Source organism: Olea europaea, unplaced genomic scaffold, assembly GCF_002742605.1.
Source record: "Olea europaea var. sylvestris unplaced genomic scaffold, O_europaea_v1 scaffold355, whole genome shotgun sequence".
Classification (NCBI taxonomy): domain Eukaryota; kingdom Viridiplantae; phylum Streptophyta; class Magnoliopsida; order Lamiales; family Oleaceae; genus Olea; species Olea europaea.
Window position 1 is genome coordinate 453,895 of NW_019254664.1, and position 16,492 is coordinate 470,386.

The following is a 16,492-nucleotide window of genomic DNA, read 5'->3' on the forward strand; positions in this document are numbered from 1 at the left end:
TATAGAGCATGTAGTCAGTACTTTGGGACGCATGTTCATGTCTAGATGTGATTTTGCATCACTTGTAGATAGTTATAGGGTTCAGTATGTATTTTGAATCTATATGTATATTTCATGTTATTTTTTGGTAAAAGTTAAGATTTCGACTTATTTCTATTGTGTTGTGTTATAGTGTGGGATTTGTGTGTAATTGATCATAGGTTAGTTAGTCCTATTTATAGAGGAGATAATACCGAAATTCTATTAAAAATGATGTATAAAAAGTGGTAGATATTACTTGTAGTAGCCTTGATGGTGGGTCCGACTTTTAGTTGGTATCTATCATCGGCACATGTCACGTCCGGGTCCAGTAATGTTACACGGGACAAGGTGTGTCAGTTTGGTATCAGAGCAAGCTTTAGAGTCTATAGGTATGCACTGTACATAAATACATTCTGATATTTAGCATATCATGCATAACTATAGGTGAGTCACGTCTCATGGTGGCAAAACTCGATGGCTCTAATATATGTTGTCCCAGTCTCACATTGCTCCTAATAGAGATGAACAGAGAGGGCTTGAGAGAGTAGAAGAATCAGTTCACCAACCTCCTGAACAACAAGGACAAGGAAATGTGATTGGAACTGATCCTATGGCTGTTGAAAGAATTGCTATTGCTGTTGCCTCAGCTATGCATAGTACTGACAAAGATTTCAGTATTAAGAGGGCTACAAAATTAAGGGCTAAAGTTTTCACTGGCACAGCAAATCCTGTAGTTGTTCAGGCATGGATGACCAAGAAAGAGAAGGTATTTGATGTTATGGGTTGCTGAGATGATCGGAAGTTGCGTCTTGCCACTTTCTTATTGGAGAAGGGTGCATATGATTGGTGGCAGTCGGTACGGAGTATATATCTAGACCCTTCTATCATTACTTGGATGGATTTTCGACGTATCTTTTATGATGCCTATTACCCTCGATCATATAAAGATGTAAAGCATGAGGAATTTTTTAAGCTAGTACAAGGGCAGATGACAGTTGCAGAATATCAGGTGAAATTTATAGAACTTTCAAAGTATGCCCAAGTTCTGGTAAGCAACAAAATTGATAAATGTAGATGATTTGAAAATGGGTTAAGGGAAGAAATCCGATCAGTAGTAACAGCTACATGCTGGAATGAGTTTGGCAAATTGGTAGAATTAGCTTTAAGAATAGAAAAGAGAATTTCTGGTAGGCCAAGTGGTAGAGAGCAAACAACGTTCAGGGCAAGCAGTAGTCAAACAATGGCGAATGCTTCTAACTATAGACCACCTCAGAGGGACAGTAGAGGATTTTGACCCGGTGTATGAGGTTCTTTTAAGGAAAATTCTTTATGATGCTCTGATTTTAGTAGAATATTCTTTCCTTGCTCCTGGGAGTTTGGCTCAAGTATCAGCAAAGCATACCAAAAATATCACCTTAGGAAAATTGATGGTTACCCATGAAGCCATAGAGTATTTCAGGTTGGCATGGACGACGAATTAATATTGTTTAAACATTTTCTATCAAATCTTAGATTGAAGGGTGTTTAAGTTATATGTTTTATTTCAGGGAATGTGCAGACCATAACAAAGCCATCTCCTATTCGAATGCATTTGCTAATTCTAGTCTACCCTCTGAACTTCTTAAATGGATAAAAAACGAGACTGGTAGTGAAGTTACTAACAGTGGCCCAAATGGATCGTCGCCAAAAGCATTTTTAAGTAAGTAGTTTTGATAACATTTATCACTTGTATTTGACTGATATATTTTACTAAGTGACCTTCGAAACTATCCAGGATGGATGCTAAATATAGAGAATAGAGGGATAAGGATATTTGATGAGGATATGTCAAAATTTCGTGCCAAATTAATATCTGATAATTTGAAAGAAGACTTGGAGATGCTTGGAAATAAAGGAGAGGGGAAGGCATTAGATACTGATCTTTTTTACATAGACAACAAGGGAGAAAACGATGGAAATGAGGAAGATGAAAACACGAGTGAATCCATGAGTGCTGCGTTCATGGCCGCTGCTCATTCAATGCAATCTGCAGAACATGGAGGAACAAAACGACGAGCTAAAAAATCTGAAAAGAGAAAGAGGGTGAAGTTCCTCAAGTATAGCCTGGCTGAGAATTCTGAGAGCTATACATTTCCAAGCAACGATGGTGGGAGTGATGTTGAGAATCCATCCTCTGATGAAGAATTGGAAGTACGGTAACAATGAAGAACTTGAGGTAGAAATAATGGCTATATACATTCTACAGTGACTTTTATGCACTATTTGCAGACACAATGACACGGTTGACTTTTGTTTGGGTCGACTTTGTTTGCGCCCAACCGTCTGTCGATGAGAGATGAGTTTTGGGGATTTTAATTTTTGTAGTACATGTTTGTCAGATTGAAATATACACAATAAAATTTTGTTGTAAAATTAGTTAATCTAGAGTTGGTGTTGAGCATAGAAGTTTTAACTTGTTAATTACTGCATTTCTAATATTTGAAATGCCAAAAAAACTAGAGTGGTCGTTTAACCAATATAAAATTATTCAACAAATGGACCAATCCGTGTACTGAAGGATCAAGAAAGTTGTGCAAGCCCCATAATTCCTCGCAATGGAAATTTTCTTCCCTAAATTAACCAGCATGATGTAGACTAATAATTTATATAATTGGTAACTCCTTATTTAAAGCTTGTACATTCTTTAGTGCAGATGGAGAAGTACTGAATCTAAACACTTGCCCAGCTGACAATGAATGTTTTTTTTTTCTTTAGAACTTCGAATCACAAGAAGGAAATATGCATCAACCTTCATATAGCAGCTGCTCGACCAAGCAACCAATTACCACCCTAAAAGCGTAGCCACTCGCCTTCTCTAAAGGAAACTACAATATCAAAACTCAATTATTATCTGGCAAGTGGTAAGCTCAATTTTGGTAGGCAGGTTAGATTTCTTCATTTGCAGAAGGAATAGTAGTCTTCGGTATGGGCCAAGGTGCACCTACCATGACTGCCTCAATCTCTTGTATATTCTTAAAGTTTGTTATAATATTGATACTAATTTTTATCATTTTTATTTTTCTCCTTTCGGAGCTGTGATAAATTAAACTAGATAAGTCACATACTACAAATACAAAAGTAGATACTATTTATTTTCTGTAGTCACTTTATCATAATATGGCTTCAACCATTATTAAATTAATTTAACAGATTTCAGCATAGAAAGAAAAAATCTCACTAGTTAACCAAAATGATATCACATATTATATAAGTCCCAAAAATATAAACCCTCTTTGAATTTATGACAGAGTACTGAACTAAGGTAGTGTTTGATACCTCTAATTCCATGAAAAATGGAAATTCATTTCCACCTTTTGTCAAAAATGAGTGTTTGCTAGGTAAAAAAATTTGGGGAATTCATTTTCCATGATTCTTGCCACCTAAGAAATTTTCCAACTTTTCCTTGATTTGGAATTCTCACCAAAATGGGGAGAATTCTAATTTCGGTTTACCATAGTGGAATTTTTTTTTTCAATTTTTTTTTCATTTTATTTTATTTTATTTTATTTTTTTATTTTTTGCAATGGAAACAAATTCTATGAATAATTGTAAAAAAATATTTTCCTTTAATTGACAATTTTCATGTAAAATAAAGTCAAATGAACATCAAAAGATAGATGATTTTCTTGAAATTTTATTTTATTTTTTGGGTTGGCAATGGAAACAAATTTCATTTCCAATACCAGTAAAATATATCGCTTTAATTGATAATTTTCATATAAAACAAAGTCAAAGGAATATCAATGAAAAAATAAAGTCAAATGAACATCAAAAGATAGATGATTTTCTTGAAATTTTATTTTATTTTTTGGGTTGGCAATGGAAACAAATTTCATTTTCAATACCAGTAAAATCTATCCCTTTAATTGATAATTTTCATATAAAACAAAACCAAACGAATATCAAAAAACATTTTTATTTCAACATTTTCCATTTGAAAAATTATACCAATCAAACACAATAATTTACAATTCTCAGAAAAACAATTTTTGAGCAATTTAATTCTCTGAAATTCGTTTTCAATTCAATTAAATTTCATCTTTATAATCAAACGAATCCTAAGAAACACAAACAGTTCTATTCACAAAAGATTTAAACGAATCTAGATCAATAAGTTCAAATTCAAGGTGGGCACGAAGACTGCCATATGAGAAGACCAACTTTTCGCAAATTGTTCACAAGATGATATTGGATTCGATCAGTTAGTCGAGGTTTTTTTTTTTTTTTTTTTTTTTTCCCCCCCCTTAGAAAGGCTTAAGACCTCTCAAATATTGTATTCTCCTAACTTGTAAAACCCACTATTCAAGGAAAAGATTTCAGGCCAAAGAGAATGACTTCAAATTTTGTACAAATAAAAAAGTTTGTACAAATAAAAAAGAAAACTTCAAGTTTTTTATTGTGTCATATTCTTAAGAGATCATCATATTGGAAGATTCAGATGTTGAGATTATGCTTCTTCAAGAGCATCAACTTTATACTTTTAAAATACTAACATATCAATTTGTACCTCTTTAAGAACAATAATAAATAAAATTGAGTTTCTTTACGTTAATTCAATATTCTTTTAGAATATTTTTAATATGTAATTTGTTAATTTTTCAAGAAATTCTTTAGAATATTATGTATTCCTTACATTTGTGTTTGCTATTAATCATTTTCAAGAAAATTTTCCGGCGACAGGCTCCTATTTACTCGAAGCTTATTGAAGTTATAGGATGGATACTTAAATAAATATTATGCTCATCCTAGACATGCATTATATGATTGTTTGCAGGAAGATTGATATCATCCCTATTGATGATGAAAATAAATTTAAATGTGCAAGCTTTCTCGGCATTTTTGGATGACATTTATGTCTGTCGAATATTCTTTTTTAAGGTCAACTAAAAACGAACAAAAGGAATTTCTTGGTGCATAGAATGTTGCAACTAACTACTAGCTTAGTAAGCGGATCAAACTCTTTGTTAGGTAACTAGAATGGAAGGAAGAGAGAGCATTGGTATGAATACGAGGGGATTTTTAAAAGAAAATAGTTCACCCCACTCAAAGAAAGGCTTGAATAATAGATAGGACTTTATGCATAAGTTCTACTAGCTATTAACTATGCAAATCAGATCAAGAAGAGATAGAGAAGACCAGACAAGGGCACCCCTCACTAAAGCTCTTGGATTTCGCAAATGCAACTGTAGTCGCCTTACTTGCACTTCCAAAAAGTATTGCATGTTCTTGCTAGTAACAACAACAAAGTGTCAGTGTCTTCGACCAAGTGTTACACATTTTCTAGGTCCGAAGGAATCTAATGCCCAACTATTGACTCCATCTGAAATTGCGTTATTGGAGCCAAGTCAGGAATGGCCATTAGTAGACACCCACAACTTTTAATAGTAAGAGAGGCCCTCTTATATACATTAAGATAAGAATAGATGTTCACATGGGCCAAAATGACTTGGTCATAGGACATTAGCAGGGATGACAAAAAAATTCGTTCAATCCGATATCCTTAGGACCTCGCCCTGAATCGGACGGGTAATACCAACTTAATAAGGTACATGGAATGGGTATCGAGCGAGAGTTATTACCCCGAAATGGGTATGGAACGGGTACGGTAAATATAGTTCCTGTCCCATTATCCGCCCCATTTAATATTAATTTCAAAATTAAGTTTTTATCAAACAAAAATAATAAATTTATCATTCTTTTTAAAGAGAACATAAGTTGTTTTTAATAAATTGGTAAAAAAACAATATTATTTACAAACTAAGGACATAAAAAATAAAACAAAAAAATAAATGGGACGATAAATGGGACGAGAGACTTGCCCCCGCTCCGATCCTGTCCCATCTCGCTTTAACCAGGTATGGGTATAGGGTAAGATAACAAAAATACTCAACGAAATGGGAGTGATAATGATCGACCCGTCCCATACCCGTCCCGTTGCCATCACTAAAATTTAAACGCAACTGGTTCATGAACAGTGTCAGTGTGGGGAAAAAGAGCTGCATTTAAGGATAGATATGGAGGCCATATTTTCTTTGGATCATAATAATGTATTTCCACATAGGAAAAGTCTTTTTATAATGAATGCCTTAACCATTAGGGTTAAGTCCCAAAGGCTTTTCGTTTTCCAGCCTATCTCGGCATTTGAGCTTAACCCCATCTTTTCGACCATGACATAGTTCGGAAAATTGGAACCATTCTTCTCGTCAAAGGTTTAAATTTATTCAATTTATTTTTATGAATGACAATACTCTTTTTAACTATATTTATCCTTTTCTCTTGTCCTATTACGTTGTTTGAAAAATGGATTTGAGTGATAACTTTAAAATCAAATTTATCAACCTTATAAGAAGTTGGACGGAGTAACGACAAGAAATGGAAGAATAAACAGCGTAGAAATAATATTAAAACGTCAATTAAATTGGACAAATCAATACCAAAGAAATGAATGCAAAGTTAAGGTAAGAGTTGAACTCATTGTATTTAAGTGCCTGCAATAGTGCTTACGGATGAATGTAATTAACTTCTAAGATACAACGACCAACTTCTTCTTTTTATAGCACTTCAAAACATAGGAACATCGAATCAAATTATGGCTTTTGTATTCCTTCTAAATGAAATGAAAACAAATTTTTATGCAGAATTTTGAGGAAATATGAATATTTATGTTATGCTATGATTGCTTATCATTGGAATGAAGTAAATGACATCTTAAGGGTCTAATTTGTAGAGGATGAAAGGTTGTGAGTGAAGAGACACACCCTCAAAACTTCCCAATTTTTGTCAAGGATTGCAGTCTTTATTGTCGCTCGCCTGTCGCTTAAGCGACAGTCTTATCACCCTCTCACTGTTCAAGTGATAGGCAAGTGGTGGAGTTGGGCAAATACCCGGCAAATTTTTCTCTTCATTCCAAGCTTGAACCATAGTTTATCATTCATTCAGAATTGATTTTGAAATTTCAAACATACGACACCGATTTACTCGATGAGCAGAACAAGTTAGTTTATTTATTTTCATAATTTGACTATCAAATCAAGTCCGAATATTGAATCGAAGCTGGCACAAAAAATCATCTTACCATGATTTTATGTTTAACCAATTCCAACAGCTTCTCGGGTAAACAATGTCTTATTTCCTGAATCCAAGAATGACCAACTCAAAAGTTTGAACTTCAAGCCAATACAGCTTACATTTCTATCAAATTATTACAAGACTTCAATATTTTTAAGAATTTCCTAGAAACTATATCAAAATAACTTGTACTTGGGTTAATATATACAAATCAGGGCTAAATCCCTTTTATTTTGGACTCCACAGGCTCACTCAAACAAGCAAAAGGTACTTATACTCTCTTCGTCTCATAATTTGTGTAGACAAATTACGTCATTTTCCTTGTTGAATATAGACGAAATTCTTTTAATATGTTCATATTTAACATGTCTTGTTATGTTGTCAACAAATATGAACAACTCTTATTTAAATCATTATATTTAATATAAGGATAAATTAAAAAAATATAAGAAAATTATATTTTTAAGTACATTAATTATATATATATTTTAATATGTATAAAAATAAAAATTAGTCTAAAACCCTTTAACCGATGTAAGGTTTCTATGTCCGTTAAATAACATGCAAGAAACATCTCCAATACAACGATGTCCATTATTGTTAATGTGGGAAAATAAAATGAGGATGGAGCTCCAATGAAGCTGCTCTAATCTATTTATTTCCCCAAATGATAATTTGCTTGAGCCAGGCTGAATCAAACCCCAGCTCTTTGTTCTCTGGTCTCTTCTCTTTGGTCGAATCAAAATTGAACCCCACGAACCCTCGGCTCGTGACTCTCACTTGGATTTTAGAAATTCAGGTAATTATAGTTTGTTTTCTTTTTGCAGTTTTAAGATTTTGAATTCTTGGAATTTTGCTGCTTGTTGCAGTTGGGAAACTTTATATTCTAGGGTTTTTATTGGAGGTTTTAACGTATCTCTGTTTCATCGCTTTTTTGTACAAAAGACTTTGCTCCGTTTTCGTGCGCTCGCTGAGTAATTTTGTATTTTTTTTATTTACTTTCTTGATTAAAATATTCCCATAGTTTGATTTCTGTAATTCTTTTGACTAACTGATTAGGTTTTGTGTGGATATATTTTTCTATTTATGACAGGATAAAAGAATTATATAGAGAGAGATGCCATTTTTTTTTTTATATATCTTATAAAGAATCTGGCTCTGGGTTAATATGACTTTCACTTTTGTATAGATTGGGGAAAAAAAAGAAAAAAGGATTATGTGTCAGGAATTGAATTTAGTTCCTCTCACCATACCATCAGGAAATGTGTGAACAAAGGTTGGGAATTTAAGATATTGTCAGGAATTGAATTTAGTTCCTCTCATCAAACTATCAAGAAATGCGTGAACAAAGATTGGGAATATAAGATATTAAACATTTGAGATTTGAAATGAAGCATAATATTTCATGACGGTTTCACATTTGGTGGTGAAATCTGCAACAAATTAGCAGAATGTCTGTATAACTTTTGTTTTTTGAGGTTCTGCAGTGCTTACAAACTGCACAAAACTTCTTTTTCCTTGCACAAAACCTGTAAGCTCAGCTTTTCACATATTGTTGATTAAGGTTAGAACTTTAATTTTTAGATGCTACGTGTCTTTAGAAAGATATGTAAACAATTAATTGCATTATATGTCATTGTTATTTCACCCACTTTGGGGAGCAAGTCAAGTGATTTTAGTGTCTACATCTCATATGCAAATTTATAGATAGTTCAGATGCATGCTACCTGAATATTTTCCTTCTTCTTAGCGTTCTTCTGGATGTTAAACCAATTTTAATCACAAACTGGTTTAGTTCCTGTTTTAAAAACTTAAAAGAATAATAATAATTTCTAGTCCTCCAGTTGTAAATTCCTGGCAGTTTATTTTATATTGGCAGGTATGATTTTTTGGGCCTGTGTTACTCAAAATCTGCAATCTGTGTTTCATTTGGGATCTCATTTCCAAGAAGAGGACTGTAAATTTTTTAATCAATTGTTTTTCAAGGTGATATCTCAAGTTGTATGTAAATAAAGAATGATAATTGGGATTAACTAAAATTGGGGCAACAACATGACTTTATTTAAACTTAGGTTTGATGTTTTAAAGAACTTTGAATGAAGCAGTTATATTTATTATGTGTTATAGAGAATTTTGTAGTTCCAGTAGTGGAGGTTTATTGAAGTATGTCATGATGATTCTGTATGTTTGAAAGGAATTTGTTATTTTCTTGAGCCCTTTTTATGTGGGCAGTACTCAAAAGAATCTCAAGGAATTGAATGCTATTAAGTACAATAGTATTCTCCGGGTGATATATCTTTTTGTAGTTCACTCCACTATGATGTGACCTTTTTTCATCATGAAACTACATTGAAGTCTGGAGATGTCAAATGATAAGTGGGTTGGGACTAGTAAACTTAGTGCCCGTTTGGCCCTCATTATTCAACATTATAATGAAAGGAATAGTAATTTTTTGGAGAACGTGGGGTTAAAAAGGAATGAAAATTTTTTGGTTCACGTGTAATATTATTTTATTGGTGAATGTGTAATTAATTAGAAGAGAGAGAAAAATAAAATATAATTTAATGGGGAATAATGGGGGCCAAACGGTTGCTTAGTGCGCTTCATTATAAATATCATTTTTGAATTCAATAAAAAAATGTAAAATTAGAAAAGAATAATAATTAAAAAAGAACTCCCTAATACTTATAAAAATAAAAAAAACCAAACTCCCTAATCTTTTTTCCGTTAATTGTGGAGAAATGGTGAAAACGACCACTTAATAAGCAAAATAAAAAAAATAAATAAATAAAAAAGCAAGAAAAGAACAATTCTTGCTCTAAGCTTACTGCTCACATTACTTCCATTACTGCTGTTTGTGTAATTTTGGTTGGTTCTCAGAGATTTTATATTCCAGAATTGTGTATATTTGATTATAGGAATATTATGCTTGCGTATGGTGCAACCAATAGCACGAGTTTGCTTAATCTGGTGTAGACCCACATCTCCCCACCAGATTATCTAGTTAAGTCTGGATACTATTAATTTACCGATTAATCTAGTCGGTGTAGTCAAAGCCAAACTAAGTATTGGATAACCTTTATTCTTTATCCAAATATGGTGTGCTAAAGAGACCCTGGATGTTTTACCTGAAATATCTAATGATATTGTGGTTATAATTCTTGTTTGATAGATACTAGGAGAAATTCTTAGTGAATGCTTATTTATTGTTGATCAGACTTCTCAGAATCGCATTTAAACTCAATTTCTTTTTTTTATAAGTTTTAACTTTTACGTGAAGGTTGTTATGAAGTTAAGGATATAATTTTTGTTTGTTAGAAAATAGTCACAGATTGTTTGCTGTATTCATAGTTTTGGTTAAACTCCTCGGAGTTGAATTATAAAACTAACTTATTTCTTATATGTTCTATGTGAAGGTTCTCATGAAGTTGAGGTTGCTAGTTTGTCGGGAACTAGGTTAATAATTGTTCATTGAATTCATATTAGGATAAAAAATCTTCTCATAATTGCATTTAATCATTATATTTATTCCTTGAATGTTATACCTGTATGTTCCTACGAAGTATTCTCCTTTTTCCTTGGTTCTTCCCAGAAAATTTCCTGTATCAGCTTAACAGGTTTCTTCTTTTATTTTAAGCGAATTATTCCTTTTTGCAGCTCAAATTATTGACCAATCAAAAATTCCAATGGGATACCACTTAAATAAGACTAGAAAATCCGGAAAGAAAAAACTCTCATTGGAATCCTCAACCTCCACTGATAATTCCTCTGCCACATCATCATCACCGTCCTCCTCTGATGAATTTGAGTCCTCAAAACGGCACAAACGCACCCATAAACGACGACATGGTAAAGACCGGGATGAAGGGCGTAAAAGCAAGAAATCACGAAGAGATTATAAAGAGAAGAACAAGAAGACGCATACTAAAGAAACAAGAAAGGAGAAAAGAAGAGAGAAAAAGAAAAGAAGGTATGAGTCAGATGACCAAAGTGGGTCCGAGTCGGAGGATTTGGAGCCCAAGAGACAGCAAGAGGTTACACACGTTGTGGCTAAATATATATTAAATGAGTTTTCAGGTGTTGCTGGGGACTTAGAGCAGGTATTTACTAGTAAGCTTTTTATGCTTAGCTTAAAAATGAATAATATTAATTTTTTGTGTTTGATTATAGTGATTTAGTATCTTTTTCGCTTTTTGAAAAATCTAACAGTTCACTTCTTCATTGAATCAATTGGCTTTACTGTTTGTTATGTAATGGGTGTTTGAAATAAAGTTACTTTATCTGTAACAAATACTGGGATTTTGTTGTGGAAAAATATATGGACATCTTAATGAATAAAAAAGATATATATTTTTGCTTCTTTTACAATTTGACTCTTGATAAGTTGGTCAAAAAAAGAAAAAAATGAGCCCGAGTAGTAATGTTAGCTGAAGAAAAAATGATAAGCATAAAAAGGAAAGAAATTAGGTTGCTAGATGTTGGTGAAGGCAAATGAAAATTTTTATAAAGTCCAGAAAACTACGTCAATTTGTGCTTTACCAATATAGTTACTCTACACTATTGATTATTTGTTTCAGTCATATTTTGTGCTGTTGGTCTCTAGATCAAGGCAATTAGAGGATTTTGTCCCACTTTATTGAGTGATTAATAGATAGACTTGGTGCTAATTCTATATTTGCATTATCTGCATAAAATAGAGAATGTTTGGTTAAGGTAAAATTTTTTACTTATAAGATCACTTTGAAGTAAATAAGTAATTATTTTAATTGATCAAAAAAGAAAATTAGTTATTTATTTTGAGGACATGGTAAGAGTTACTTTCAAAATAATTTTTAGTTTTTTAAAGCTTAGCCAAAGCGAGCTAAAAAATCTGAAATGAGAAAGAGGGTGAAGTTCCTCAAGTATAGCCTGGCTGAGAATTCTGAGAGCTATACATTTCCAAGCAACGATGGTGGGAGTGATGTTGAGAATCCATCGTCTGATGAAGAATTGGAAGTACGGTAACAATGAAGACCTTGAGGTAGAAATAATGGCTTTATACATTCTACAGTGACTTTTATGCACTATATGAAGACACAATGACACGGTCGACTTTTGTTTGGGGCGACTTTCTTTGTGCCCAACCATCTGTCGATGAGAGATGAGTTTTGGGGATTTTAATTTTTGTAGTACATGTTTGTCAGATTGAAATACACATAATACAATTTTGTTATAAAATTAGTTAATCTAGAGTTGGTGTTGAGCAAAGAAGTTTTAACTTGTTAATTACTGCATTTCTAAAAATTGAAATGCCAAAAAAGCAGAGTAACCAATATAAAATCATTCAACAAATGGACCAATCCGTGTACTGAAGGATCAAGAAAGTCGTGCAAGCCCCATGATTCCTCACAATGGAAATTTTCTTCCCTAGATTAACCAGCATGATGTAGACTAAGAATTTATATAATTAGTAACTCCTTATTCAAAGCTTGTACATTCTTTAATGCAGATAGAGAAGTGGTGAATCTAAACACTTGCCCAGCTGACAATGAGTGTTTTGTTTTTTTCTTTAGAACTTCGAATCACAAGAAGGCAATATGCATCGCCCTTCATATAGCAGCTGCTCGACCAAGCAACCAATTACCACCCTAAAAGCGTAGCCACTCGCCTTCTCTAAAGGAAACTACAATATCAAAACTCAATTATTATCTGGCAAGTGGTAAGCTCAATTTTGGTAGGCAGGTTAGATTTCTTCATTTGCAGAAGGAATAGTAGTCTTCGGTATGGGCCAGGGTGCACCTGCCATGACTGCCTCAATCTCTTTTATATTCTTAAAGTTTGTTATAATATTGATACTAATTTTTATCATTTTTATTTTTCTCCTTTGGGAGCTGTGATAAATTAAACTAGATAAGTCACATACTACAAATACAAAAGTAGATACTATTTATTTTCTGTAGTCACTTTATCATAATATGACTTCAACCATTATTAAATTAATTTAACAGATTTCAACATAGAAAGAAAAAATCTCACTAGTTAACCAAAATGATATCACATATTATATAAGTACCAAAAAAATAAACCCTCTTTGAATTTATGACAGAGTACTGAACTAAGGTAACCTTCAATTCCATGGAAAATGGAAATTCATTTCCACCTTTTGCCAAAAATAAGTGTTTGATGGGTAAAAAATTCTAGGGAATTCATTTTCCATGATTCTTGCCACCTAAGCAATTTTCCCACTTTTCCTTGAATTGGAATCCTCACCACTTCCACTTTTCCTTGAATTGGAATTCTCACCAAAATGGTGAGAATTCCAATTCCAGTTTACTGTAGCTAATTTTTTTTATTTTTTTGGGCAATGAAAACAAATTCTAAAAATAATTGTAAAAAAATATTTCCTTTAATTGACAATTTTTATGTAAAAGAAAGTCAAAAGAATGCCAAAATATAGATGATTTTCTTGAATAATATATATATATATATATTTTGGTTGGCAATGGAAACAAAATCTATCCATTTAATTGATAATTTTCATACAAAACAAAGTCAAACGAACAAAAAAAACACTTTTATTTCAACATTTTCCATTTGAAAAATTATACCAATCAAACACAATAATTTACAATTTTCAGGGATACAATTTCTCGGCAATTCAATTATCTGGAATTCGTTTTCAATTCAATTAAATTTCATCTTTGCAATCAAATGGATCCTAAGAGACGCAAACAATTCTATTCACGAAAGATTTAAATGAATCTAGATCAATAAGTTCAAATTCAAGGTGGGCACAAAGACTTGCCACATGAGAAGACCAACTTGAATTTCGCAAATTGTTTACAAGATGATATTGGATTCGATTAGTCCATCGAGATTTTTTTTTCCTTTAATTTTCATAGAAAGGCTTGAGACCTCTCAAATATTGTATTCTATTAACTTGTAAAACCCACAAGGAAAAGATTTCAGGCCGAAGAGAATGACTTCAAATTTTGTACAAATAAAAAAGAAGACTTCAAGTTTTTTATTGTATCATATTCTTAAGAGATCATCATATAGTATGATTCCCATGTTGAGATTATGCTTCTTCAAGAGCATCAACTTTATACTTTTTAAATACTAAATATCAATTTGTACCTCTTTAAGAACGATAATAAATAAAATTGAGTTTCTTTACGTTAATTCAATATTTTTTTAGAATATTTTTAATACGTAGTGTGTTAATTTTTCAAGAACATTGTTTAGAATATTATGTATTCCTTACATTTGTGTTTGCTATTTATCATTTTCAAGAAAATTTTCAGCGCAAGGCTCCTATTTACTCGAAGCTTATTGAAGGCATATGATGGATACTTGAATAAATATTAGGCTCATCCTAGACATGCATTATATGATTGTTTGTAGGAGGATTGATATCATCCCATTGATGATGAAAATAAATTTAAGTGTGCAAGCTTTCTCGATATTTTTGGATGACATTTATGTCTGTTGAATATTCTTTTTTAAAGTCGACTAAAAACGAACAAAAGGAATTTCTTGGTGTGTAGAATGTTGCAACTAACTACTAGCTTAGTGATCGGATCTAGATCTTTGTTAGGTAACTAGAATGGAAGGAAGAGAGAGCATTGGCGTGAATATGAGGGGATTTTTAAAAGAAAATAGTTCTACCCACTCAAAGAAAGGCTTGAATAATAGGTAGGACTTTATTTTTTGGAATAAAATCTTCACATGGGGCCACCGCCATGTGAGATTTCTGTAAAACTTCTGGCAATGGTTTATCTGTACACATAATTTTTCCTCTTGGATTTTTCCATTTCATAGGAAAAATCTTTTTATAATGGATGCCTTAATGTTAATCATTAGGGTTAAGTCCCGAAGGCTTTTCGTTTTCCAACCTATCTCGGCATTTGAGCTTAACCCCACCTTTTCAACCATCACACAGTTTGGAAAATTGGAGCCATTCCACTTTCTTCTACGGAGAAACGACAAGAAATGGAAGAATAAACACAATAGAAATAATATTAAAATGCCGATGAAATTGGACAAAGCAACACCAAAGAAATTAATGCAAAGTCAAGACAAGAGTTGAACTCATTGTATTTAAATGCCCTGTAACAATGTCTACGGATGACAGCAATTAACTTCTGAGATACAACGACTAACTTCTTCTTTTTGTGGCACTTCAAAGCACAGGAACATCGAATCAAATTATGACTTTTGTACTTCTTTTAAATGAAATGAAAACAAATTTTTATGTAGAATTTTGTTTAAGGAAATATGAATATTTATGTTATGCTATGATTGCTTATCACTTGAATAAAGTAAATGACGTCTTAAGGGTCTAATTTGTAGAGGATGAGAGGTTGTAAGTGAAGAGACACACCCTCAAAACTTAGCAACTTTTGTTGTCACTCACCTGTAACTTAAGCTACAATCTTATCACCCTCTCACCATTCAAGCGGTAGAGTTGGGCAAATACCCGGCCAATTTTTCTCTTTTCATTCCAACCTTGAACCATAATTTCTCATTCGTCCGGAATTGATTTTAAGATTTCAGACATACGACACCGATCTACTCGATGAGCAGAACAAGTTAGTTTATCTATTTTCATAATTTGACTATCAAATCAAGTCCGAATATTGAATCGAAGCTGACACAAAAGTCATTTTACCATGGTTTTATGTTTTACCAATTCTAGCAGCTTCTTGGGTAAACAATGTCTTGTTTCCTGAATCCAAGAATGACCAACTCAAAAGTTTGAACTTCAAACCACAGCTTACATTTCTATCAAATTATTGCAAGACTTCAATATTTTTAAGAATTTCCTAGAAACTATATCAAAATAACCTGTACTTGGGTTAATATATACAGATCAGGGGTAAATCCCTTTTATTTTGGACTCCAAAGTCTCACTCAAACAAGCCCAAGGTACTTATACTCTCTTCGTCTCATAATTTGTCAAGATTATATATCATTTTGCTTGTTGAGTATAGGCAAAATTCTTTTAGTATGTCCGTATATAACGTGTCTGATTACATTGTCAATAAATATGAACCACTCTTATTTAAATCATAATATTTAATATAGGGGTTATATTAAACAAAAATATAAGAAAATTATATTTTTAACATGTATAAAAATAGAAATAAGTCTAAAACCCTTTAACCGATGTAAGGTTTCTATGTCCGTATAACATGCAAGAAACATCTTCAATACGCCCCCCAGGGCACATCCAAGTTGGCGGAACAATCACATTGGGGGGCTCTGGAACCAAGTGTGGGGAGTTCGATTCCTGGTTGGAGCAGCCAAGTGATGTAATAACCAGAGGAAGGGTTGGAGCAGCTTGGTGATGTAATAACCATGGAGGAGGGTCCCTTTGGGGAAG

General features: G+C 32.6%; 1 protein-coding gene across 4 annotated transcripts; it reads left to right on the forward strand.

Moving 5' to 3' along the window:
- Positions 1–1,329: 1,329 nt before the first annotated feature.
- LOC111386438 lies at positions 1,330–12,989 on the forward strand. 4 transcript variants are annotated; one of them, XM_023010905.1, is made up of 5 exons: positions 1,330–1,480; positions 1,569–1,720; positions 1,796–2,103; positions 12,016–12,148; positions 12,617–12,989. In XM_023010905.1, exons 1-4 carry the CDS (start codon positions 1,449–1,451, stop codon positions 12,130–12,132), a joined length of 609 nt encoding a protein of 202 aa, XP_022866673.1. In that variant the 5' UTR covers positions 1,330–1,448; the 3' UTR covers positions 12,133–12,148; positions 12,617–12,989. The 4 variants fall into 4 exon arrangements, with proteins under 4 accessions (XP_022866673.1, XP_022866672.1, XP_022866670.1 ...); XM_023010904.1 differs by having other exon boundaries at positions 12,681–12,989; XM_023010902.1 differs by lacking the exon at positions 12,617–12,989 and having other exon boundaries at positions 12,016–12,375.
- The last annotated feature ends 3,503 nt before the right edge of the window (positions 12,990–16,492 follow it).

Coding starts and splice junctions, on each gene's coding strand:
- LOC111386438 (XM_023010905.1), top strand. CDS start 1,449: ATGGTTACCCATGAAGCCATAGAGTATTTCAG. Junction 1,721..1,795: donor GTCGCCAAAAGCATTTTTAA/GTAAGTAGTTTT, acceptor GAAACTATCCAG/GATGGATGCTAAATATAGAG. Junction 2,104..12,015: donor AATCTGAAAAGAGAAAGAGG/GTGAAGTTCCTC, acceptor ATGAGAAAGAGG/GTGAAGTTCCTCAAGTATAG.